We start from the raw sequence: 25,974 nt of genomic DNA, 5'->3' as shown, positions 1-25,974 counted from the left end.
ACTCCAAATACCACTCAGTGCCACATAATTACACGCCACATAATTACACTGCACTCAATGCAAAATACACTCCAAATACCACTCAGTGCCACATATGTATATGCTACATATTTACACTGCGCTCAACGCAACATGCACTCCAAATACCACTCAGTGCCACATAATTACACTGCACTCCATGCAAAATACACTCCAAATACCACTCAGTGCCACATATGTATATGCTACATATTTACACTGCGCTCAACGCAACATGCACTCCAAATACCACTCAGTGCCACATAATTACACGCAACATAATTACACTGCACTCAATGCAACATACACTCCAAATACCACTCAGTGCCACATAGTTACAAGCAACATAATTACACTCTATCGCATCACCACAGCATCACTCAGCACCACCACAGCATCACTCAGGGCACCACAGCATCACTATGCGCTATCACAGCATCACTCTTCGCCATCACAGCATCACTCAGCGCCACCACAGCATCACTCAGCGCCACCACAGCATCACTCAGCGCCACCACAGCATCAATCTGTACAACCATTCAACAACAACTTGTTGAAAAATGTTCTCTCAATGTTTCAAGCTTTATTACAAATGTCACAAAAAGATGTTAATATTTCACTTCTGTTCTTGGAGTTTCGTCACAATAAAATACACTGAACATAATCTTCACAAAAGTTATTTACAAAAGTTTAGCTATTGCCATTATAAATTACAATAACTTTTATTTAAGTATTAATTACTAAAAAAATTTAAAGCAATTGTTATTTGTAATATCAATACATCACGTAAATACAACACATATTGCATTACAAATGCTATAGGTGTCATATTTGCGAAAGTTAAAAGTATTGTCCTTGTAAATGCCAAAGCTATTATTTTCGCTATTTTCAAAACCAACACAAATAAAAAATGTGTAATTTACAATATCAATAGCTTAAATTTTTCTAATGCGAGACCTATTGCATTGCAAAGTCGCATCGTTGACTTCTGAAGAGAGAGCGCTAAGGGCATGCTGGAACAGAAGTAAGCATAGGGCGGGAGAGACTCGACTGTATGCACCGGAGATACCTCTGGGAATGTGTGCGGCCCTTCGACACGGAGGGGACTGGTCGGCATTAGCTGAGTGGAAAGAACTGGGTTTGAAGATGGTTGGGGATTTGTACGAGAACGGAGCTCTCTTGCCCTACCAGTCACTGCAGGATAAATATGGATTGCCAAGGGGTGATTTCTTGTTGCATGCCGCATTGGTGGCAGCAATTCAGGAATATTGGGGGAAAGCCTGATGGAACCACTGACATCCCGACGAGCCAATATGTAGTAATGGCTGTAGGGACGATTAAGGCAGTAACATGCCTATATCGGCGAATGATGGGAGAGGGGCTTCAACCGCTAACTCGACTGCGAGAGAAATGGGAGGTGGATCTGGGAAAAGACATACCTGAATTGACTTGCTCTAAATTGGTGGAGAGGGCGTGGAAAAGTACGCTGAATGCTAGATTCCAACGAATCCATTTCTACGTCTTGCATCGGGCGTACCTAACCCTGGACAAGATAATTTAATATTTTAATGTGGAGAACGCATGTTGCCCTAGGTGCCTTACGAATGCTGCAGACTTCCTGCACATGATGTGGTGTTGCCCGCAGCTCGGCACATACTGGGTAGAGATAGTTGAGGTACTACGCGGGGTGAGAGATAGGCAGATAGAATCCACCATGGGAACATGCATGCTACACTGGTACCCTCACAAAGCACGCACGAAGGTAACGTGTAAATCCATTGTTTTGGGGTTACTGTTGGCCAAGTGGGAACTAACAAGAAAGTGGAAATCCACGCAGGGCCTTAGTGTAGAGCGATGGAGAACAGAAATCAGGAGCTGGGCAGCTAGTGAGGGCATGGTCAGGCTCCAACAAGCCAGGAGAGCGAATCATGAAAAGGCGATGGAATCTGCACAAGCATGGGAAGCGCTAGTGGCACTATTGATACGGCCGGAGCCGGACTCGGACACCGACTTCTTGGAGGACCCGCAGGAACCTATTGAGACATGCTGAAAATAGATAGGATGAGGGTGGCCATACGGAGGGCGGAATTGTGCCAGAGCATGGGGAGGGGGGGGGGGGGGGGGGGATTGGAAGATAGCCTAACTGTAGTAGGCCGTTAGTGAATCCTACCATGTTACAGATGATTGGACATCCTGGTCTAGAGTACATAGAGCACACCGGTATAAGGGATAAGGCGGGTGGTCGAGACCTAAGCCAGCGGGGGCACTGGGTTGGGCCCCATCACATTGGTGGTGCATATGATGCAAGTTGCATTACTGACATTAGAGCATGGAGGGGAGGCTGGAGTGATTACTCTGGTGTTGATATTGATGTAAGCTTAAGCCTACCTGAGAACAATGGTTGTACGCACTGTATCCTATATGTTGCCATTACTGATAAAGGTCTTGTGAGGGGAGAGTTGTTTGGGTTGAAAACCAATAAAATATATATATTATTTTTAAAATTGAATGCTCTGCAGCTTGCAAAACAGATAATCAGCCATTCCAACATATAGTACGTTACCCTAATCCAGATGACCGACTATTAAAGCATGCACAATGGTGTTCCTGCAACTATGGGGCATCCATTTGAAGATCTTCTGGATCATTCTCAGTAGGCCAAAGCAGACTTCACAAACCACATTAGCCTGGGTGCTCATAAGAGTTTCAACAACATGATGCCCAGGTTTCCAGCAGATTTGTCAGGTGTTGGGGCGGTTTCCAGTGAGCTGGGCCAACAGTGGTTCTTCCAAACTGAGTTTCCTATTCCAAACAAGATGATCTCTGTTTTGTCCTCATTTAACTTTAGGCAGTGTTTTTGCATCCAGCAGGACACCTCCAACAGGTACCCCGCCTGGCTCTCCTTACAGGTGTCCACATCCTTTCCGAAGTTGAGTGTCATAAGCATATGATATGATGTCTAGTCACCATCTCCTGAAGATGTTAGCCAAAGGAGCTATGTAAACATTAAAAAGTGTCGAGCTCAGAACAGAGTCCTGTGGAACACCACAACATATGGTGCCTCATCAACCACGTATATGGTTGCAGATTAACTGCCTGACTATATCCTGCAAGGAAGGAGCCAAACCATTTCTAAACGGCAGAGTATATCCCAATATCTGAAAGGCAGTTTAGTAAAGCGGCATGCAACACTGTATCAAATAAAGCAGAAAGATCAAGCAAGATGAGGACAGCATCCTTGCCTGGATCTCTGATACGGTTAGTACCTGATAACAGCGTGGGTTCAGTGCTGTTAAACGCCCTCAATCCACATCACAAATTATCTAATAACGGATTGCTTTCCCAATACTTTCAAATTCACCAGTTTCTCCAGGATCTACACTGAAAGTGAAAAAAGTATATATGCTGAAATAAGTAAACGTACGTACACTTTCCGGCAGACACTGGTTACTTGGTCAGAAGGCTTACGATGCAGCTTTTCATGGCATGTAACTTACAGTCTGCCTAACATAGGATCTGCATGGTTCGTTTCTCCTAACATTGGACGAAAAGCACAAGTTACTTACCTTCGGTAACAATAGATCTGTAAGAAACAGTAGTTCGTGTTTTATTCCTTACCTTAGAATATCCCCAGGCGTCAGACTGGATCCGGAAAGTTTTGCGTAGCAGTACCCCTGCGTGTCGGTAGGCGTTGTCTTCCGCTCCGCGTCTGCCGTCGGCATCGCAGGGATTACGTCGGAGTACTTAGAGGCCGCCCTCGTGCGCTAACGTCAGTTCTTGTACATAGTTTCCGCGCCAGGAATGCAGAGCCATGCCAGAGACCGACACTGGTGCCATGAAACTAGTGCCTGGAAAGGGATGTCCTTAACCCTAGATATCGGTTCACAGAACGGGGAGGATGGGTGGAGCGGTAAGGAATCTAACACTAACTACTGTTTCTTACAGATATATCGTTACTGAAGGTAAGTAACTTGTGCATCTGAAAGAAAGGGGTTCGTGTTAGATTCCTTAACTTAGAATAGATACCTCAGCAATACCAACCCCGGTGGTGGGTCCGCGAACCAAGATCACACCAGAAAGTACTGGAGAACGGAAAGGCCGAAAAAGTCATCTCTGGCTGGACTTGGCTGTCGAGGCAGTAGTGTCTAGCAAATGTGGGTAGCGAAGCCCACGTAGCTGCCTGACAGATGTCCTGCAAGGGGACTCCCTGACCCAAGGCAGTAATAGCCGCCGTGGCCCGAGTGGAATGGGCCCTCAGCCCAACAGGAGGCTCTTTTCTCGCCATGGACTAACATACCTTGATGCACAACAGGAACCACCAAGAGATGGTCCGTTTGTGCACCGCCCGTCCCTTCTTCGCGCCCAGGAAACCAACAAAGAGCTGGTCGTCCACCCGGATCTGGCGTGTGCGGTCAATATAGAAAGAGAGCACACGTTTTGGGTCCAGACGGTGGAGCCTCTCTTCCTCCTTCGAGGGATGCGGAGGCGGAAAGAAGGTTGGCAATGTGATGGACTGTGTGAGAAGTTGGCCTGATATATAATGTTCACTATTCTAGTGAGCACTTTGTATCAGTCCAAACAACCCTTATGGTGATTGGTTGTAAGTCAACCTTATAGACCAGCTATCCTAGTAGCGTGGATACGAGCAGTCTTCGGGCTAAACTCTAGAGGGCGTGTTAAGCCAGCTGTTATACCATCACAAATACCCCTTGAACACCTAGTGAAAGGACACCACACAAGTGTTATGAAAATAAACAGTGTATTTATTTAGATCACAACAGCCCTGTACTCTTTATGAGGACAGGGTACTAAGCACACAACAAAACTCTTACGAAAATACTTTAAGTTGCACAATTTACACAAATGCCCGAGGGGCACGAAAAACCATATACTCTAAAAGTGGAATGCGAAATTACTAGCAGGTAAGTACTATACTAATAGGCTTTGGAATCGCTAGGACTACGTTACTGAACCTTCAGATTACTAGTAGGAGGCCTAGGGGACTCGGGTGCAGAGTGTGCACTCTCACGCGGGATGCGGGACAAAGTCTATGGTAGCTAGATTTCACAAAGTTAGTGTTATCGGGCGAACCCGACTAGATAGGCTGAAAAACGAAAAGGATCTGGACCCTTGGATAGTGAGGCTATGCTGGGGCACCGAAATGCCGAAGTTACCTAGCCCAGGGGCTGCAGCTGCATAGGTCTGAAAAGACATCGGGAATCCTCGTTGCAGTCTATGGAGCCTGAAGAAAGAAGTTGCTGGCAGGCGACCAGTGAAGATTGTTCGAGTGATCCAAGCCTGGATCGAAGATGGATGACACCTGAAAGCAGAGGGGACCAAGTTCTTGACTACTAGCCAGTATTCAGATGGCACCAGGAGGGCACCGGATGGTAGTCACCTCGACTAGGTGAGTGGGCGACGCTGTGCTCTGCAGATCTGACGGACCAGGAGGCGTTGTCGGCGACCAGGGTGGAGGAGCGAGCTGTCTCACGATGGATGAAGCTGTCGACGTCGCTGGACCCAGGATTGGGGCAACAAGTCTTGGCAAATTCAAGTACACGCGGTGGACTCAAACTGGCGTCTGGAGTGGACCAGGAGGGCCCGGGGTGCTCCTCTTTTGGAAGGGAGCAAGGGCCAGTCTGGAGCAACCAGACCAGCAGCAGTGATGTCGTCGGGCGTCGTTAAGGCCACAAGCCAGCGGGCTAGTAGCCAAACAACGCGGTGAGCAGCAAAAAGCAGAAGGGCCCCACACAGATCGTGGAGATGCTGGGAGGCTGGACTTCGGTGCTGGAGCTGCTCAGGGTCGGGGCTTCTCGGACCCCAAAGCACTCACCAGAGGATCCCTCGGCGGTCGTGCTGGACAGAAGTCGTGCAGTTCTGATGAAGGCCGGTCCCTCGAGGTCTCGTCGCACCTATTGTTCTCAGCTTAGCTGTAGAGGTAGGTAGAGGTCAGAGGTGCCAGGGAAGCCGGGTCTCGTCGTGCTGGTCGGTCGGATTCCTGAGGAAGGACGTGCAGCAAACCGCAGTGTTATTGATGGTGCCTGCAGGTGCAGGGTGACTACTCCTTAGCCACAAGGGAGAAATCTTGAGAAGAAGTAGAGAGTTCCTTTCGTAGAAAGTAGTTTCTTGATTCAAAGATGATCTAATTTGGAAGGGTCCCCGCTCCTGCCTTTATCCTAAAGAAAGGGGTGGGTACGCGACTAGGTCCTGCCCTAGGGGTGGGACCAGGAAGGGGGGTGGTTACACCCCTCTCCCATGCCGGACTTTCCCCAGGCCAGGGGCTGGTGTGCCCCTGGAACTGGTTCTAGCCGGCAGATGCGTAGTGAGCACCGGGGTGCCACTCTGCAGTCACCTTCCTGTAAAGCCCTGCCTACCCAGGATACACAAAACCCTGTCTGGGATGGTGCTAGCACCGCCCCTGACAGGAAACCCTTTGTCCAAGCTCTCCTCGCTGGAAGGACTCCCAGCAGCAGGAGGTCAGACTCGTGTCTGTGGTGGCAGCATCCATTTTGTGGAGCTGAGGCTTCAGTTAACTTTAACCGGGGTTCACAGTTACATACATGTTGTGTCCCTCTAGGAGGGTGGAATGCTAACCCCGTCGCCAGAATTGGCGAGGGGTTAGTATTCCAATTCGTATGACACCTTACTCGACATGTTTTGATAAAGCAATACCAAAGATAGCATTTAACCGCGAGGATTATAATGCACTTAAGAGTATATGGTATGCGTTATCATGGAACAGCTATTAGGACTTGGTTCCGCAAGCTGCAAATGGGCTCAGCTCATGCCAGAGCACCATTTCACACGATTCCAAGCACTCTGCCTACAGGATTGTCAAGGCCTGCCATAGGAGTGACTGATGGGAATCTGTGTGTCCATTTTAGGGTTAGATATAGGTATACTATATCTAAAGCAAAGGGTGATTACACCACCTTGCCCCAGCTGTCGTGCAGCCAGTTGTGTCAGATTTAGGTGGCCATCCAGGGGTGGCATAATACATGCTTCAGCCCCTGGTAGGCCCTGGGTACACCTATGCCCTGAGTTACAGGGTCTGATAAGGTGGCCCAGTACCAATTGGATAATGCACCTAAGGTACACATGTCAATTTAGTGAGAGAACAGCTAGGCTGTGGGTCTGATTAGCAGGCCCACAGCCAGAGAAAGTCGTAAACCAGTGAAACAAAAGCAAAAAATCTGGGTGATCATAGGATTGCAGACCCTACTCTCCTACAGACTGCCCGATATGAAAGGCTGTAACCACTTTGGGCAGGAAAGAGGGACGAGTTTTTAAGACAACTTTGTCTGGATGGACAGAAAGGAAAGGAGGCTTAGAAGATAGAGCCTGGAGCTCACTCACTCTACTGGCAGAGGTGATGGCAACCAGGAATGCAGACTTAAGAGTCAGAAGACTTAGAGGGAAATTGTGAAGTGGCTCATAAGGAGCGCACATCAAATAGGTTAGAACAAGGTTCAAGTCCCACTGAGGCATCACGAAAGGAACAGGAGGAAACATGTACGTGATGCCTTTCAATAATCTATTTACAACAGAGGACTTGCAAAGAGAAGGCCGATAAGGAAGCCTCAAGAAGGCAGAAATGGCAGAGAGGTAGCTCTTAATAGTGCCCAGAGCAGAGCCCTGCTGGGCAAGAGAAAGAAGAAAGAGGAGAACCTCTGAAAGGGGAGCAGAGAGTGGATCCACAGCCTTTGCTGTGCACCATGCCACCAATTTGTTCCACCTGCAGGCATGCACCAATTTTGTGGAGGGACGCCTGGCTGCCAGAATCACATCACAGACTTCAGGAGGCAGGTCAAATGGCCTCAACTGACGCCGCTTAATCTCCACGCATGGAGGTGGAGGCGGGACAGGTTCGGGTGGAGGACCAGCCCCTGCTGCTGCGACAGAAGGTCCTCCTGAAGAGGCAGACGAATCGGAGGATCGACTGACATACTGAGTAGCTCGGGATACCAGTATCTTCGTGCCCAGTCTGGAGCCACAAGGATGACTTGTGCCTGATCGTGCCTGATCTTCAGCACTCTGGGTAGAAGTGGTATAGGCGGAAAGGCGTACAACAGACCGCAGCTCCACTCGCGACGAAAAAGCGTCTCCGAGAGAGTGCCGCCTTGGAAATTCCAAGGCGCAAAACTGATGACATTGCGTGTTCTCTTTGGTGGCGAATAGATCTAACCAAGGCTCTCCCCACTGCTGAAAGAGGCCTCGCGCCACGTCCGAGTTCAGACGCCATTCGTGATCAATCATGCACCGGCGGCTGAGTTGGTCTGCCCTGGCGTTCAAGGAACCTGCCAGATGTTGAACCACCAGGGTGATGCCCTGGTGTTCCAGCCATGTCCAGAGGCGCAGAGCCTCCTGACAAAGGGTTCACGACCCCAACCCGCCCCGTTTGTTGCAGTACCACATGGCAGTGGTGTTGTACATGAACACCTGCAATACACTTCCCCGGACAGAGGGAAGGAATGCCTTCAGTGCAAGCCGGATTGCCCGCAGCTCCAGAAAGTTGATGTGGAGCCGGGACTCCGCCGGAGACCAGAGGCCTCTGATCTCCCTCTCTCCCATGTGGTCCCTCCATCCCAGGAGGGAAGCATCCGTCACCACTACGTGCTCTGGTTGGGGTAGGGAGCAAGATCTGCCGCTGACCCAATCGCGGTCCCTGAGCCACCACTGCAACTGTCTTGCAGTGCCCTCCGAGATCCGGATGTGGTCGGACAGGTTGCCCTGATGCTGTGCCCACTGGAACTTCAGGTCCCACTGTAGAGCCTGCATCTGCCACCGGGCGTGATGCACCAGAAGGATGCAGGATGCCATCAGCCCAAGGAGCCGCAGCGTCAACCTGACTGAGACCCGGGATAAGGGCTGAAAGATCGGAATCAGAGCCTGAATATCTCGAATCCGCTGCTCTGGAGGATAAACCCGAAACAGCGCCGAATCCAGAACCGCTCCGATGAAAAGGAGCTTCTGAGAGGGGCACAGGTGTGACTTCGGCACGTTGATGGAGAACCCCAGCGAGTGCAGGAGGTCGGCCGTAGTCTGGAGGTGGGAGACGACTGTCTGGGGCGAGCCCACCTTTAACAACCAATCGTCTAGATAGGGGAAGACTGAAACCCTGTTCGAAGTAGCCCCTTTGAACGATTAGCAGCACCCACCTGTCCGACGTGATGGAGCGCCAGTGAAGGAGTCGATGGCGAACCCTGCCCCCCACTGGCGTCGAAGGGGCCTGAAAAGGATTTAGAGGCAGATGCTGCGGGGTGGGTGTGGACTGACCTTGCTGGTGTCCCACGGCACCGCCACGGCGGTTACCGCGACCGCGTTGAGGTTGGTTCTATGGCCTGTGGCTAGCTGGATGTGAGGGGGTGCCCCTTCCTTGGCCACGAAAGGCGGAAGTTTGCTGCCGTTGGCCGAGGCCCAAGGACTTGGCCGTAGCCCTGGAGTCTTGAAACACGCCAGCTCACTGTCCGCCTTGTCACCAAAGAGGCGACGGGCATCAAAGGGCATGTCCATAAGGGTGGTTTGGATATCCCCTGAAAAGTGCCAGGCGTGGCGGCAATCCGCCACCGTCATCGCAATCGCCCTACCCAGCGAGTCCGTGGTATCGAGTCCACACTGAATGGAATAGCGTGCTGCATCGTCCCTCTGTTAGGGCCAGGGTAAGCTTTGCCTGGACCTCCACCGGGCTCTGCGGCAGCACTTCCGCAAACGTATCCCACAGAGAGCGGGTGTAACGGCCCAAAAGGCAGGCAGTGTTGACAGACCGCAACCCCAAACTCAGTGAGGAGAACAGTTTCTCCTCAAACTGATCGTACCTTTTGGATTCCCGATCCGGAGGAGCGGTGGGGAATGCGGTCTGGGAAGTAGAGGCCTAGAACACCAGGCTCTCGGGGTGGGGTGAACGGACAGGAAGCTGGGGTCGCCCGGAGCCGGGCGGTGGCGTCGGGGCACGTTCCGATCCACAGGGAGGCCTATGGAGGGCTTGGACCAGGTGCCCAACAGAACATCAGTGAGGGCTTTGTTGAATGGCGGTAGAGGCTCTGAGGAGCTTGCCTGCGGTTTCAGCACCTCAGTGAGGAGGTTAGTTCTCACGGGCGCGACAGGGAGCTCAAGATCAAAGACCTTGGCTGCCCTAGTCAACCCCACGCTGTAAGCAGCCCCCTCCTCCGTATCCACGGTAGGAGGGGAGACCAATCCAGTGTCGGGCGAAGTGTCCAGACCACTGGGCTCCCCCAGCTCGTCTGCCCAGTCCTGGCGCAACTGGCACTGCAGTGTCAGAGGGTCCTCAAAACCCTCCCAGTCCTCCTCGTCATCCATCTCCTGATAGTCAGGAACAAACGATGGAGCCGGGTCGTCGGTGAAGGAATCACCAATCTGCGTCAAATGCCGGATACGGACCGAGGTTAGGACCGGGGACGGTGCCGGGTGCGACACCCTTGGCCAGCGGAGGGGTCCTAAGGTCGACCGGCGTCGTCACGCATCCAGGCATGGAACCTGAGGGGCCCTGCAGCGTTGAGACCGGAGCCGTCGACGGCGTCGAAGCAACCGGCGGCGCTGGGGCTGGAGCCGCCGGCCGGCTTGGGTTCCCAGACGGACCGGCGGGGCGCAAAGGCGCCTCGGCGGGTTCTGACGGAGGGAAGCACGACCTCATGGCCCTAAGGAAGGCACTAATGTCCTCTGGCGTCACGTGCAGCCCAGGTACTGGCAGGTATGGAGCTGGACGCAGCGCTTGCGGCTCCGGCAGAGCCGCGTGGGCGGTGTCGCCCGAACCCCCGGCCGTATCACGCCAGCGTCGGGGGGGGGGGAGTCGGAAGAGTGATGTCGCTTCTTCACTTTCCTGTGCCTCGACTTACCTGAGGACTTGGAGCCTGACAAGTGGTGTGGACTCGCCGAGCTGTGATGACTACGGTCTCGCGACCGGTCCCTCAACCTCCTCCTGGACCGGGACCTCGAGCGGCGCAGGCCGACTGCCGGAGCTCGAGACGCTTAAGGGACCGCTACCGCCTAGCCTTCGAGGTGAAGGCCCGGCAGTCGGGGCACGACTTGGCATCGTGGTCGGCCCCGAGACAAAGGAGAAGTGTGGCTCACTGGTTAGAGCAGCAGATTAGGAAGCAGAGATCAGGCCCGGGACCAGGGTTCAAGTCCCGACGCGGCAGGGTCTTGAGCTCAATGTCCGCGGACTCGATAATTCTCGCCTCGGCGCCTACTCTAATCATGGGTCCCGCGCTGCAACTCTGGGCAATAGCTTGCTTAATCTCCACAACGGCCCCTACAACACTGGGATGCCTGGCTTCACCTTGGGGGTGCCCAGGAGGGGCTTCTCACAGGGAGAACCCGGAAGGGTTCCACAGCGTTATACAGCGCCGGGACGCCCCGTTGGGGCAGCTGTGCGCTTTACAAAATACACTACATTTTACAGTAAAGGAACCGACGGTGGGGGTCGGTCACCGACATCAAGCGGTGACAATCGTAGCAGGGTTTGAACCCGGGCATCCCTATTAGCACCGCGAGTCGCGGTATAGACTTGAGAATGATCCAAAAGAGATCAAAATGTTTAGTCAAAAATTGACTAGGAGTACTGCTCTTCCCGGATCTGCGCTTGCTGGCACGGAAAAAGAAGAACTGACGTCAGCGCGCGAGGGCGGCGTCTAAGTACTCCGGCGACCTCATCCCGGCGATCACGACGGACTTGGAGCCGCAGACGATGCCTACCGACGCACAGGGTACTGCTACGCAAAACTTTCCGGATCCAGTCTGATGCCTGGGGATATTCTAAGGTAAGGAATCTAACACTAACCTGTTTCTTTCAGATGTGTAGATTTATTTATTTCAGCGCACATACTTTTTACATGTGCGATAGACACTGAGAAATAATATTGTAATAAACCACTGTATAGACATTTTACAGCTGAACTGTGGCATCACCAGTACCTGTGTGAGCTTTCAATAAGTCTTGTAATAGATGAAACACGTGTCAGCTGCCAGATGTGTTTAAGATTATAGACAACAGTTGGAGTGATAAAAATAAAAGAACAAAACAATCATATGGACAGCCTCTTTGACACTTCTGAAATAAGCAACAGAATTTTGTGTGCTCCAGTACCAAATCTATATGTGTGTGTTTGGATTTTTTCAACCTACTGTACTCCTGATTGGTAATAGGGTGTTAAACACTTTGAGCACCTACTTGCCTGTACTTGGATATTGATATACCATAATCCGTCCTGTCAGTAGTTGTGAGATTCTTTTAAACGACAGCTCCATATAAACTGTTTACTCTCTTGCAATATGTCTAACCAAGGGCAATCGCTCGGGTAGCATTCCAACACATCGTTTTTTTTGTCCACCATGCCACCTCAGATTAGACCCAGCATTTTGTAACATCATTAATGTCTTCGAAACTCCACACATAAATACTTAACAGAACACACTTAGCTGAACAAATTCCACAGGGTAAACACAACCCAAGTAGGCCAAGTAGTCAACTGTCACACAGCCCACTATATCATTAATGTAAGCTACACATAAACCACCCAACACAACACGAGAAAGAACATACATCATATATCCACTGATATTTTTGTGTATTATCATGTTCACTCTAGCACATACTTTGATATACCTCACATTAACATCCAACAAAACACACCTAAAGACTCCTGACATACTTCCAACAAAGCCCAGGTATTTCATTTACTCAGTATGTACAGTATTTAACAGCACCCACTCCAAGAAACCATACACACAGATCTCCGGTCTGACAGACAATGCCATGTCTACCAATGTGAAACCTGTGAAAGTGAGCTGCAAGTAAAGCACTCTGCCCTACAGTAACAAATATATATACCCAAAGCTGGAAGAATGCAACAGAGCCATTCGACTGAAAGAACAAGAACACAATACACGTAACACAACATAACAAGCCGAATCAGACTACCGTCTCTGAAGGAAATCTTAAGATTCAAATGAGTCAGTAAGGACTGCTGCAGAGCTATGGATCCATGATAAAGGAAAATTTGTGCTACACAAATGGCAATAACATAATATACCTCAATTTTCAACCTACTGGATCAAGTTAGTAAAAATCTTCAACATAAAATGCATGCATTCACTTACCTTAGTTCGGAGGTCATATCGCTGCTCTTTCTGTGTGCCGCAGTCCACAACATGGACAATGTCGTCAATGGTGATGGAGGTCTCTGCAATGTTTGTGGCTAGAACAATCTTGCGAATGCCAGGTGATGGCTTCTGAAAGATGGCCTGCTGGTCCACAATGGGAATGTTTGAGTGCACTGGGTGTACAAAAAATTATATAAATAAATAAATAAAAATAAAAACCAATTTAAGTGCTTATTTCTCCAGTAACACTGATATATTCACTACCATGAGTAAAAAAATCATTCAGTCCAGCACTTAGTACCTTTCACTCCCAAGCTTGTATTTGGTTAGGACTTAATATTTCTATCAGTCTGAAAATGTTTAATTGGGGATAGAGAGACTGAAGTCAAATAATGGCTTAATAACACTGTGAAGCCCATGGCCTCAGCAATTACATGTTTCGGAATTTCTTCCCCTAATGGATTCTACAATTTGCAGGTTAAATGGCACTGCTTCATGACAGCCGTTAGACTCAGGCTTCACTATTAGTGTTCCCAAAGTGGATCGAGCCCACAATTGAAGGTCATGAGGCACCTAGAAATGGCTGGAAGTGGATTAGTCACAGGGGTATAGCCATATTTACTGTTGAGACACTGATTTCCAGTCTCTCCCTTGTATTATCAACATTGTTTTAATGACGAGTTTCCACAGAAAGACATTTCCCCTGAAGGTGGCCATCACCTCCCCTTGATGTGACAATCAGTGTTACGATCGCGGAGGTACCGCGAACTACAAATCCCGGCATCCTCCGGGAAAAGACTACAATTCCCGGCATTCCTTGCGGCGCATCGCGCTTCCGCTATGCGATAAAAAGGAATGGCGGCCGGAGCAAGTTGTCGGTGATTCCAGTCCTGACGTGGTTATTGTCCTAGGAGAATTGGAGATCGGGTGCGGTAAGCGTGTTGTTGCTGCTGCGTTGAGAGGTTCGAGCTCAGCGGCGACTTGTCCCTTACTCGCCTCTTGCTGTTGTGAACCCATTTGTGGAGACCTTGTTTGTTGGTACTCGTGCTTGTTGGATCATGTTTGGGATTTGACCCGGTTGGTATTTTCGGCCAACGGCGGGTTATTCAAGTGTAGCTATCGAACTTGGGATAGCTACTCCTTTTTTGGTGGTGATTTATTTTGCTTGTAAATACGAATTGTCCTGGAACTCAACTAAGAAGTATTAGTTGAAGATACCATCAAGAGACCTTCCAGAGGTGCCTTGTCTGGAATTTGCATTACTGTGTGTAGAAGGGTATCACGGATCCTATGTACATTTATGTGTAACTTGAATTGTTGACTTTTGTATTAACAGGGGTTTAGGAGGTGTGGGTCGCACTCTACCCCTGTGACGTTTAAGGGAGTCACATTTAGGTAGGTGCATAGAGGTGAATAGGTTAGGTTGTATCAGATACTGTGTACATGTTGGTCTAGAATATTTATGTTCCTGTATGTTCTATTTTCCATAGTTACCTCGTATCCAACCCTACGTTGCTTCTACACATCCACAAGGCATTATATTTTCTTTTACAGGTATGAACCCTCATAGTCAAGAAAATAGAATTGATGCATTTACAGTATAGGGATTTAGTCTTATGCCTGTGTTCTGTTTGTGTCTTACAGATCTCCCTCCCTGCTGTCCCCATCCTTTCCTTCCTTGATCTTTCTTATTTTTTCCCCTCACTTAATCTTGTCAATACTCTGTGCCATAAAGGCATTCCAGGTGTTGGCTAGATTTAGAGGTGGGCGCACCTTTCTACAAACCGATCCTGAGGACGATTCGCAACAATCAGCTTGTCTTTGTATCCTGGAATTGTGTTCAGAAACTAACATTCTGGTGAGCTGGGGAAGAACTAAATCTGCTACTTGCCAAACCAATTTCCCTTCACTAACTCACATGCCCTCTCTTCCCCAGTCTGTGTTCTGTTAGGTGTTCTCTAGCAATCTAGGAAACTTGGTCAAGGGTGTCGATGGACGATTGACAAGCCACAGTTACTGGTTAGAATCTGTCCTGTCTTGCTTGCCAGGTAACAATTCAGAAAACAGATGGAAAAGCCAGAGAAAGACAAGCCGGCTTGCTCAGAAGTGCTAACACTTGAATCATCCTGCTAGAACGTAAACTGTAACTACTGCCAACATCAAGCGAGTAATCTATGTGGACCTCCAGGAGACAGTATGCATAAGCCTAGATGAGATACTTCCCATGGGCAGGACCTTCCTTGAAATAGAGATCACAAATGGCCTGGACCAATCCAGACTAGACCCTACTGCCGTGCCCTGAATTAGAAGAAGAAAAGGTAGCTGAAGAGCAAGGACTAGCTGACTGGGAGAGTCCAGAGAACAGGATTAAATGAAGAGCCACTTGACCTTTGCAGACCAGCTAGCTGGAATGAGTGAAGAGGTCCAACACTTAATCTTCTAAAATATAATGACTGCCACAGCCGCCAAATAGAAACCCACTTTATAGAGACTTCTTGTCTACATTGTGACAGGTCTTCTGCCATATAAGTAAGATGCAGAGTCTTTCAAGGATTTCAGCCATCTTGTTGACTTCCTGATACTCGAACAGAAACAGAATAGAAAGAGTGAGTAACAGGGGAGGGAGGGAGGGGATGGGGGGTTTGAAGCCAACCTCATGCTTATATTGATATTTGATCTACCGACCACACAGCAACAGCTACTGTGGTGACAAGACTAAGTTGGTTTCAGACAAGTCAGAACAAAAAAGAAAGCTTCTTTGCAATGATGAAGCAGTTTTCTCTAAACACAAGTCAGCTGTGGTAGGGATTATAATTTGGCAGAAGAAATATTAGAAGAAATACCATAAATTATAATAAATGTACCATACTATGAACTTTTAAAAGCTAATATTTGTGGTATCTTGCACTAACATTTTTGCACTTGTACTTGCATTTTTGCCTTTGGCATCATGAGATATTTTTTATACTTGTGTTGGGGCCTACGATCTTCCACCTTCGATGGTAGGTTTCTTTGAGCTAACGGTTTTAGTGAGAAATTCAGTCAGACATACCTGAACTTGGAGGTACCCTACATTCTGCTACTGCTCTAAAAAAAACTAGCACAGACATATTTAACTAGATATAATGCTTCTCCATGTCTGACATCTCAAACTACTGACTGGCTGGGAGTAAAAAAACCTAAAATAAGCCCAGAACTTCACAAGGATTAGGAGAACATCCAAAATTTGCTCCTATGAAATAACATTGGCCATAGGACTTCAGTTTATAAAAATACAATGCATAACAGGTAAACGTTACATTATTAGCGGGGCTGTATATTGTCCCCCAAAGGTATCCAGAACTGTTGTTTTTGTGCGTACACCTTACTTTTAGCGATCCTATTCAACATCCATACAATTTAAGCCATTCTTTTTTAAACCAGCTTTATTTGTTTTCTGAGATAATTAAAGAAACAAAGGGTCTTCAACAGATATTCGTAGTCAATAAAACTGACAAATATCAGTGACATACCGCCAATTACGGTATAACAAAGGCTGCTCAATTTGGTAAGCTGAATCTAGCATATAGATGTCCCTCTTACCCCATTACATGGATTCTGCTCAGGGCTTGGGACCATAGAACGTCAGTATGTAGGGGACTGTGTCACCATACCACATCAGTATCTATAAGCCAGAGCCTGACTAGCTATAGTGCCTCACTTGCCCGCTTAACCTTTACAGAGGGACAAGTGATATGGCACCCCAGAACACAACACTCTCGACCCCCTAAGGGATCGCAGGAACAGGACACACCCTTCCGCTCTCTCACTCGTACTTGTCCACAATAAGATAAGAAAGTGACACAAAGGGAGTTTACAATGTTTATCTAAACTATTGTGCTCTAAGATGCAATAATTCAGCCACAATTAGAAAACTAATACATGTCAATAATATCATCAGCATGGTTAATAAACCGTATACAATGAAAAGCCCTGTCATGTTATTTGACAGATATGCCTAACCCCTCCCGTACTACTGAAGCAAACTGTGTATATAGTATAGATCTCTGGGTTTAGTGGCGGACACAATACCTTATATAACTATCAAAGGAGAGTGAGAGGACTAGGTAGCTAGTCCGTATCCCCAGGGTTTTATATGTGAAATCAATAAGGATTAGCCTATTTGTGAATTTACATAGACTCAAGACTGTACGACAGAGTACAAACCCTTTTGTTTGTTCATGAAGCCCTCACCCACCAACCTGGTTGGTGGCATGCTTCATCATCGGGCCCACCCAGTGACACTGAGTGTGTCCCGGGTGTGCTTCGATGCCTGAATACAGCGGAGCAGGTATGTTTCTGAGTGTGCAGTGTAGTGACGTGAAGGTGAAAGTTTAAAAGCTATACAGGGATCCCAGTGCCCGAGGGTAGATTATATTTTAATAACTGGGTCACTGTTAGCATTAAAAAAGGCTGTTGGATGCTATAGGAGTGCTAATTAAGGTCTCCTACATCCAGGTGTGGTCTACATGTTTCAGCCAGGCCGTTATGATTAAAACTGGCTTTCCTCAGGACCAAAGTGTGTAGGTGCAGATTACTTAATTTTAAGTGATTGTGTAATTTTGAAAATGTGTAGCACTCGCTAAGGTGCTTTACATGTGTGAGGGGTATTCCCTCTTAGAGCATTAGTTGGCTTGTTGCCAAATTAGCCCCATGGAGTAGTCAGGCAGAGGAGTGGACCAAAACCTTCGGTCAGTGTCTGCGTTGAACCTCTTGTCGTCTCTGCACAGTACCTTAGCATGCATAGGTAGATGTTCCTGTCCCAGCTGATGCTGCATCTTGTCTCAGGACCTTCGCTCTGTGTGTGTTTTTTAGAACCCCAGTCCTCAGTTATTTGACAAGATATGTGTATTCAAAAACTGCAGCTGCATTCCTTGATTATGTCGAAGTGCTTCTGTCCAGAGAGAACAACAATGGGCAATCTTTTTTGACCTTGTATAGGACGTTCAGACTAAATCCCACAAAAATAATAAAATACAAAAACATGTGCTGGTTCCGTGTGAAAATAGAATGTGGGACAAAGGCAACTTCGCCATTTAGTAATGTGCAAAACCAAAGCGGCCTACAATGTGTATAATTAGGCTAACAAAGGGAAAACGACAATGGGCCATATGAGAAACACATGACACCCTCCTTTTGGTCAGATAATAGCATGAAAAAGCACTAAAAATATAAATGCAATTGAAAGATAAACAAATTCAAAGCATAATTCATAAAGTTATATTTGGAAAACTAAAAAATGAATTGTCAATTTTGAAAAATAGTCAAATTATGGTGTTTTGAATGGATACATTGCGTCCCTCACAAATTCAAAAGCCAGGAACTTCATAAAGTAGTCTGACTCTGCAAAAGATTATTAACAGCTCAAGGCACAAGTTCTAGAGCACAGACATAATCCTCGGGCTCAGCCGGTGCTGAGATAGTTACTGGGTAACCTGCATCCGTGTTAGTAAAGCATGTATTTCTTGAGCCATGTGCCCAAGCACAAATTTCCTCGACAGTGAGTGGCTCAAACCTTGCATTGTGGAGACGCCGCAAACCTAGGGGACAGGCCTGAAAATGGGTTGGTAAGGGACTTATTAGCAGTTAAGTATCCATGGCAGCATGTGTCTGCGAAGCCAGGCACATATCCAGTGCACATTCATTCAAAGGGGAACCACAGGCAATGGAACAAGGGCTGTACGCAGGTAACCCATGCAGGTCGGATTGTTAAGGACCAAGAATCAGCTCTTGGATTATAAACATCCCAAAAACTTGAAGCAAGTGCTTACAATAGTGTTGGGGAGATTATAGTTAGGAGAGATTGCAAAAGGAACAGCCATTGCAGATAAGCAGACATAGGATGAGAATGCCGCAAATGAGTAATAGCAGCAGAAATACTCAGAATACACTGGAAAAAACTGAATAAATAAAAGCCGGGATCACTTCAAAGATAGTCTTGAAAGGACTGAAGAGGCCTGGGCAGCAACTTAAAAAAAGTGTGCAAGACCGGTTGTGTTAGAGGCATTAAAAATTTGATGCACTTATTTACCGAAATGCAGAGGAAGATTGGTGTTTAATAAGGACTGTATTTCACTAGAAGGTCTAGCCACCTGCAATTCGAAGGTTCCGCAAACAGATGTGAGAGATACTCCTTTTTAAACAGTAGGGTTTTGAGCCTGTTTAGCTTGTTGAAATCTGACTTCAACGCTGGAATGGAAGGCCCAACGAGCTATCTACAATCCCATGCCTGGGGGGAACAGGACGATGTTGCAACAAGTGACAAGCTGGGAGATGGACAAAATCGAGGGAACTCCCGCTCACATACTGCAACAATTTTGATCATTAAGCATTAAATAACTTCCATTTGAAAGGACTGTGATAAGTGGAGCTGGAGCTGATATTCCTTTTAAATAACAGGACAAATTTGGAGCTGAAACATTACATGCTGCGTGGATCTTAACATGTTTGCAAATGTGTGAACATCCAACAGAAGAGTTGCATTCCTCTCCAGTAAGGAAAACTTCTTTATAGGCACATTCACAATGACCGAAGGGAAGTGACCATAACTCATGAATAAAGCTACCTCAGAGGGGTTTGTGTGTACTTACAGGAAAAAGTTTAATGCAAGCCTTGAATTGAAACGTAGAAACGGGTAAAGAGATTATGTTGTGTATTAACCTCAAAGCTGAAGGTGTGTCTGCTATTGTAAATGGAAGTTGTTCTAAGTTCTCTAAGTGTAGCATTATGTAGGGTGCATATTTCATTACCTTCCATTTTTGTTTGCATGTTAAATTAAAAGGAAAAAATAAACTACTGGAATTCAGGTAGAGCTATGGTACACACCCATTCTTAAGTATTTGAAGTGCCCAGCTAAATTGCATGATTGATTTAACCTCATCCGTGCGGTGCAGATTTACCCCCGGTGCTGGGCACTAATGTAAATGGGTGTGGTCATGACGGAACGGTTCCGTCATGAGCACAGCGTGACCGATGCTCATGACGGAACCGTTCCGTCATGAGCATCGAAGGGGTTAAGCTGACTTTGCCCATTTTAAAATGTTGACAGACCACTTTGCATAATATTAATAACAGACAACACAATGTTATTTAAGTTCTAAATACGAGAAAACAGCTTATTAATGCTATTATCAACAACAGCAAGCACTTTATCCAAATAATCTTGGTCAATTTATCTTAAATGTGCAGCAGCTTTCATTTGGGACAATTTCCAAATTTCTTATAGGTAGCATAAATAAATCTTTTAGGACGTGGAGATTTGGGACCCAAAAGAAATCTGACAAATCTATGTCTTCGGAAAGTAGCGAAAGATGTTTTGCTGCAGACAGTGTGGAATGTTCTAACCATTGTGCACACAATTTTACCACAGAGTAGGTGTTAACAACACAAGAATGCTGTGATTGAGAGTATTAGGGATCGCGTCTGCTTGATTTGAACCCAGGTATGTGTAGGAGAGTAGGGTCTGCAATCCTATGAACACCCAGATTTTTTGCTTTTGTTTCACTGGTTTACGACTTTCTCTGGCTGTGGGCCTGCTAATCAGACCCACAGCCTAGCTGTTCTCTCACTAAATTACAACGTGTACCTTAGGTGCATTTACCAATTGGAACTGGGCCACCTTATCAGACCCTGTAACTCAGGGCATAGGTGTACCCAGGGCCTACCAGGGGCTGAAGCATGTATTATGCCACCCCTGGATGGCCATCTAAATCTGACACAACTGGCTGCACGACAGCTGGGGCAAGGTGGTGTAGTCACCCTTTGCTTTAGATATAGTATACCAATATCTAACCCCAAAAATGGACACACAGATTCCTATCAGTCACTCCTATGGCAGGCCTTGACAATCCTGAAGGCAGAGTGCTGGGAATCGTGTGAGATGGTGCTCTGGCATGAGCTGAGCCCGTTTGCAGCTTGCAGAACCAAGTCCTAATAGCTGTTCCATGATAACGCATACCATATACTCTTAAGTGCATTATAATCCTCGCGGTTAAATGCTATCTTTGGTATCGCTTTATCAAAACATGTCGAGTAAGGTGTCATACGAATTGGAATACTAACCCCTCGCCAATTCTGGCGACGGGGTTAGCATTCCACCCTTCTAGAGGGACACGACATGTATGTAACTGTGAACCCCGGTTAAAGTTAACTCAAGCCTCAGCATCACAAAATGGATGCTGCCACCACAGACACGAGTCTGACCCCCTGCAGCTGGGAGTCCTTCCAGCGAGGGGAGCTTGGACAAAGGGATTCCTGTCAGGGGCGGTGCTAGCACCATCCCAGACAGGGTTTTGTGTATCCTGGGTAGGCAGGGCTTTACAGGAAGGTGACTGCAAGTGGCACCCCGGTGCTCACTACGCATCTGCCGGCTAGAACCAGTTCCAGGGGCACACCAGCCCCTGGCCTGGGGAAAGTCCGGCATGGGAGAGGGGTGTAACCACCCCCTTCCTGGTCCCACCCCTAGGGCAGGACCTAGTCGCGTACCCACCCCTTTCTTTAGGATAAAGGCAGGAGCGGGGACCCTTCCAAATTAGATCATCTTCGAATCAAGAAATTACTTTCCACGAAAGGAACTCTCGACTCTTCTCAAGATTTCTCCCTTGTGACTAAGGAGTAGTCACCCTGCATCCGCAGGCACCATCTAAGAACTCTGCGGTTTGCTGCACGTCCTTCCTCCGGAATCCGACTGACCAGCTCGACGAGACCCGGCTTCCCTGGCACCTCTGACCTCTACCTACCTCTACAGCTAAGCTGAGAACCGTAGGTGCGACGAGACCTCGAGGGACCGGCCATCATCAGAACTGCACGACCGCCGAGGGATCCTCTGGTGAGTGCTTTGGGGTCCGAGAAGCCCCGACCCTGAGCAGCTCCAGCACCGAAGTCCAGCCTCCCAGCATCCACGAGATCTGCGTGGGGCCCTTCTGCTTTTTGCTGCTCACCGCGTTGTCTGGCTACTAGCCCGCTGGCTGGTGGCCTTCCCGACGACAACAATGCTGCTGGTCTGGTTGCTCCAGACTGGCTCTTGCTCCCTTCCAAAAGAGGAGCACCCCGGACCCTCCTGGTCCACTCCAGATGCCATTTTAGGTCCACCGCGTGGGCTTGAATTTGCCAAGACTTGTTGCCCCAATCCTGGGTCCAGCGACGTCGACAGCATCAACCATCGTGGGACAGCTCGCACCTCCATCTTGGTCGCCGACAACGCCTCCTGGTCCGTGAGACTGCAGAGCCCAGAGTCGCCCACTCACCTGGTCGAGGTGACTACCATCCGGTGCCCTCCTGGTGCCATCTGATCACTGGCTAGTGGTCACGAACTTGGTCCCCTCTGCTTTCAGGTGTCATCCATCTTCGATCCAGGCTTGGATCACTTCGAACACTCTTCACTGGTCGCCTGCCAGCAACTTCTTTCTTCAGGCTCCTGGTTCGTCAACGAGGATTCCCGAAGTCTTTTCAGACCTATGCAGCTGCAGCCTAGGTAACTTTGGCATTTTGGTGCCCCAGCATAGCCTCACTATCCAAGGGTCCAGATCCACTGTCGTTTTCGATCTACCTTATCGGGTTCGCCCGAGAACACTAACTTTGCTTTTACTAGCTCCCATAGACTTTGTCCCGCATCCCGCGTGAGAGTGCACACTCTGCACCAGAGTCCCCTAGGCCTCCTACTAGTAATCTGAAGGTTCAGTAACGTAGTCCTAGCGATTCCAAAGCCTATTAGTCCAGTACTTACCTGCTAGTAATTTCGCATTCCACTTTCATAGTATATGGTTTTTCGTGCCCCTCGGGCATTTGTGTAAATTGTGCAAATTAAAGTATTTTCGTAAGAGTTTTGTTGAGTGCTTAGTACCCTGTCCTCATAAAGAGTACAGAGCTGTTGTGATCTAAATAAATACACTGTTTATTTTCATAACACTTGTGTGGTGTCCTTTCACTTGGTGTTCAAGGGGTATATGTGATGGTATAACAGCTGGCTTAACACGCCCTCTAGAGTTTAGCCCGAAGACTGCTCGTATCCATGCTACTAGGATAGCTGGTCTATAAGGTTGACTTACAACCAATCATCAATAAGGGTTGTTTGGACTGATACATAGTGATCACTAGAATAGTGAGCACTGCATATCAGGCCAACTTCTCACATTGGTGAGCAGCGGTTGGGATTTGAGCTTGCTGTTGTTTTACCACACATATCCTAAGAATATCTCGTGAAAGATCACATAAGTACTCCAGGTACATATAACTAGCTTAGAATACTCTGAGTTCTACTGAACCAGCTGTTGTAGCTCCTCAAGGCTTAGCACACCTTGGCTGCAACTCTTAGCAAGGGATCAGTAGGCAAACAAATAGTGTAGGTAGGTGCATCACTTACACCACACTAGAAACAGCATGTCAGACAAAGGAGGAAACTCTGAGTCTCCCCTTGTGTCAGTGGACCCTCCACAGGTCACTTCCAGATATGCTGCTCTTAGCTTCCAGGAGATGAGACAGGTGTGTACCTCCAGGAAGCTAAAACAGGGTTCTAACCCTACAACCCCATTTCTGATTGGTCTCTTAGAGACTTATGATGCCAGGAGGGCTGGTAACCCAGACCCTTCTAATCCAGATGGGACAATGCCTCCCCTAGAGGGAACCACAGGTGACCCTGACCTTATCCATCTCTATGCAGAAGGTGAAGAGGAGGATGAGGATCTAGAGCCATCTGAGGACGAGGCAGACAAAGGTCCAGAAGTAGTTAGCCAGCTAACTAGGGCCAACTTAAGCAGGCATGAGAATGGTACTAGGAGACCCCTGGGGCCCCTCTCAGGCCAGCTTAACATTGGGAATGGACGAGTTAGGTCTCTATCCAGAGGCTCTAACAGATCCATTCAAACCAATGGCTCTCAGGCCTCTTCTCACAGAGGGATGACATCCCCTCAGAGGAGAGTGTATGAAGCCAAAGTGAGGGAAGTCAATCTGAGGATTGAAAGGGAAGAACTTGCCCTGGCCAAAGAGAGACTTGCCTTTGCTAGAGAGCAAAAGTTAAGTGGACTAGATTCCACTGGTGGCAGCATTCCCACAAGGGAAAACAGGAGTTTAGATACTAGGCACCTGAGTAAGATAGTGCCCCCCTTTAAACAAGGGGAGGATATCCACAAATGGATAACTGCTTTGGAGAGGGCTTGCACTGTACAGTGTGTCCCCCAGAGTCAGTGGGCAGCTATTTTGTGGCTCTCCTTTGAAGGTAAAGGTAGAGACAAGCTCCTCACTACTAGAGCTGAGGATGCTAATGATTACCAAGTCCTGAAAATACACTGATAGATGGGTTTGGCCTAACCACTGAGCAGTACAGGTTGCTGTTCAGGGATACCCAGAAAACTCAGTCTCAGGATTGGTCTGACTTCGTAGATTGTGCCACTAAGGCTTTGGAGGGCTGGTTGCTGGGCAGTAAGGTTACTGATTATACAGGATTGTACAATCTGATCATGAGGGAACAGATTTTAAACAATTGTCAGAACCAGTTGTTGCATCAGCACCTTGTTGACTCAGATCTGACCTCTCCCCAAGAATTGGGAAAGAAGGCAGACAGATGGGTCAGAACAAGGGTTAAGCAAAACCAGGGCCAGAACCAGGGTGGTCAGAAGAAAGCAGACCAGAAGGGTAAAGATTCTAAAGGTGAACAAAATGACCAGAAGTCTTCAACAGGTCCCCAACAACCCAAAGAGGGTGGGGGTCAAGCTTCCCAGAAAAAGAAGAATCAAGAAGGCCAGTCAAAAAGGTGGTGCCAATACTGTAAAAGTAAAACTCACTGGTTTAGTGAGTGCACCAAGAAAGGAGGGCAGACTCCTGCTACTGCAGCCCCTAAGGCACCTGTGCCCCATAGTACAGCCAGCAGTAGTAGTGCACCTCCCAAGGGTTTAGTGGGGCTAACCTTGGGTTCTGAGGGGTATGACAACTTAGTTGGCACACTCACTCAGGCTGTCCTTGTCTGTACAGGGGATGTGGATATATCCCCTGATGTCAGTCCCAATACTTTGGGCAAATACAGGCAGACACCTTTGATAAATGGAAAAATGGCTCAGGCCTATAGGGACACTTGTACCAGTGTCACCATGGTGACACCTAACTTTGTGGACCCTGGACGGATCATGCCAGGTACAGATTTCCTGGTGACCAATGCCAGCAACGTCACTACCAGTCATAGTATGGCGATTGTTGCTTTCTCCTGGGGAGGGGTAAATGGCCACAAGAAGGTTGTAGTTAGTTCAGACCTCCCAGTGGATTGTTTGTTGGGCAATGATTTGGAGTCATCACAATGGTCAGAAGTGGAGCAGAGGATAGGCTTGCCAGCACATGTGCTTGCTGTGACTAGGTCACAGGCCAGAAGATGCCCCACTGAACAGGTGCTGGATCCTGGAACAATGGACCAGACACCTTCCAAGAAGAAGAGCAGTAGGGTTAAGGCATTGCCTTCCCCCTTGCCCCAGGTTGAGGATCAAGTCTCAGAGGAGGCTGACCTACAGGAGCTGAGGGAAACTGAGCCTAAAGAATTTGAACTTGATCAAGTTGAATTTCTGGGCTCAGGGGGACCCTCCAGAGCAGACCTGGGGAAGGAACAGTTAGCCTGCCCTTCTCTTGAACCCCTCAGACAGCAGGCTGTTGCTGAGGCTGCAGGGAACGCCACAGGTGCCCACAAGGTATACTGGGAAGATGGACTCCTATACTCTGAGTCAAGAGACCCCAAACCTGGTGCAACCAGGAGGCTGGTCATCCCCTTGTCTCTGAGAGGTTTCCTTCTCACCTTGGCCCATGAGATTCCCCTTGCAGGTC

General features: G+C 48.1%; 1 protein-coding gene across 2 annotated transcripts in view; it reads right to left on the bottom strand.

Moving 5' to 3' along the window:
- Window positions 1-25,974, bottom strand: part of DHX30 (DExH-box helicase 30) — a 1,000,138-nt gene that overhangs the window by 345,652 nt on the left and 628,512 nt on the right. For both annotated transcript variants that reach the window (XM_086941023.1, XM_086941022.1), the window contains one exon: window positions 13,135-13,310. In XM_086941023.1, coding sequence (XP_086797149.1) covers window positions 13,135-13,310 — 176 coding nt within the window. The remainder of the gene's footprint in view (window positions 1-13,134; window positions 13,311-25,974) is intronic.

Source organism: Lissotriton vulgaris, chromosome 10 (genome assembly GCF_964263255.1).
Source record: "Lissotriton vulgaris chromosome 10, aLisVul1.2, whole genome shotgun sequence".
Classification (NCBI taxonomy): Eukaryota; Metazoa; Chordata; class Amphibia; order Caudata; family Salamandridae; genus Lissotriton; species Lissotriton vulgaris.
The sequence above is the reverse complement of the archived record's forward strand: the minus strand, read 5'-3'. Positions and strand labels throughout refer to the sequence as shown.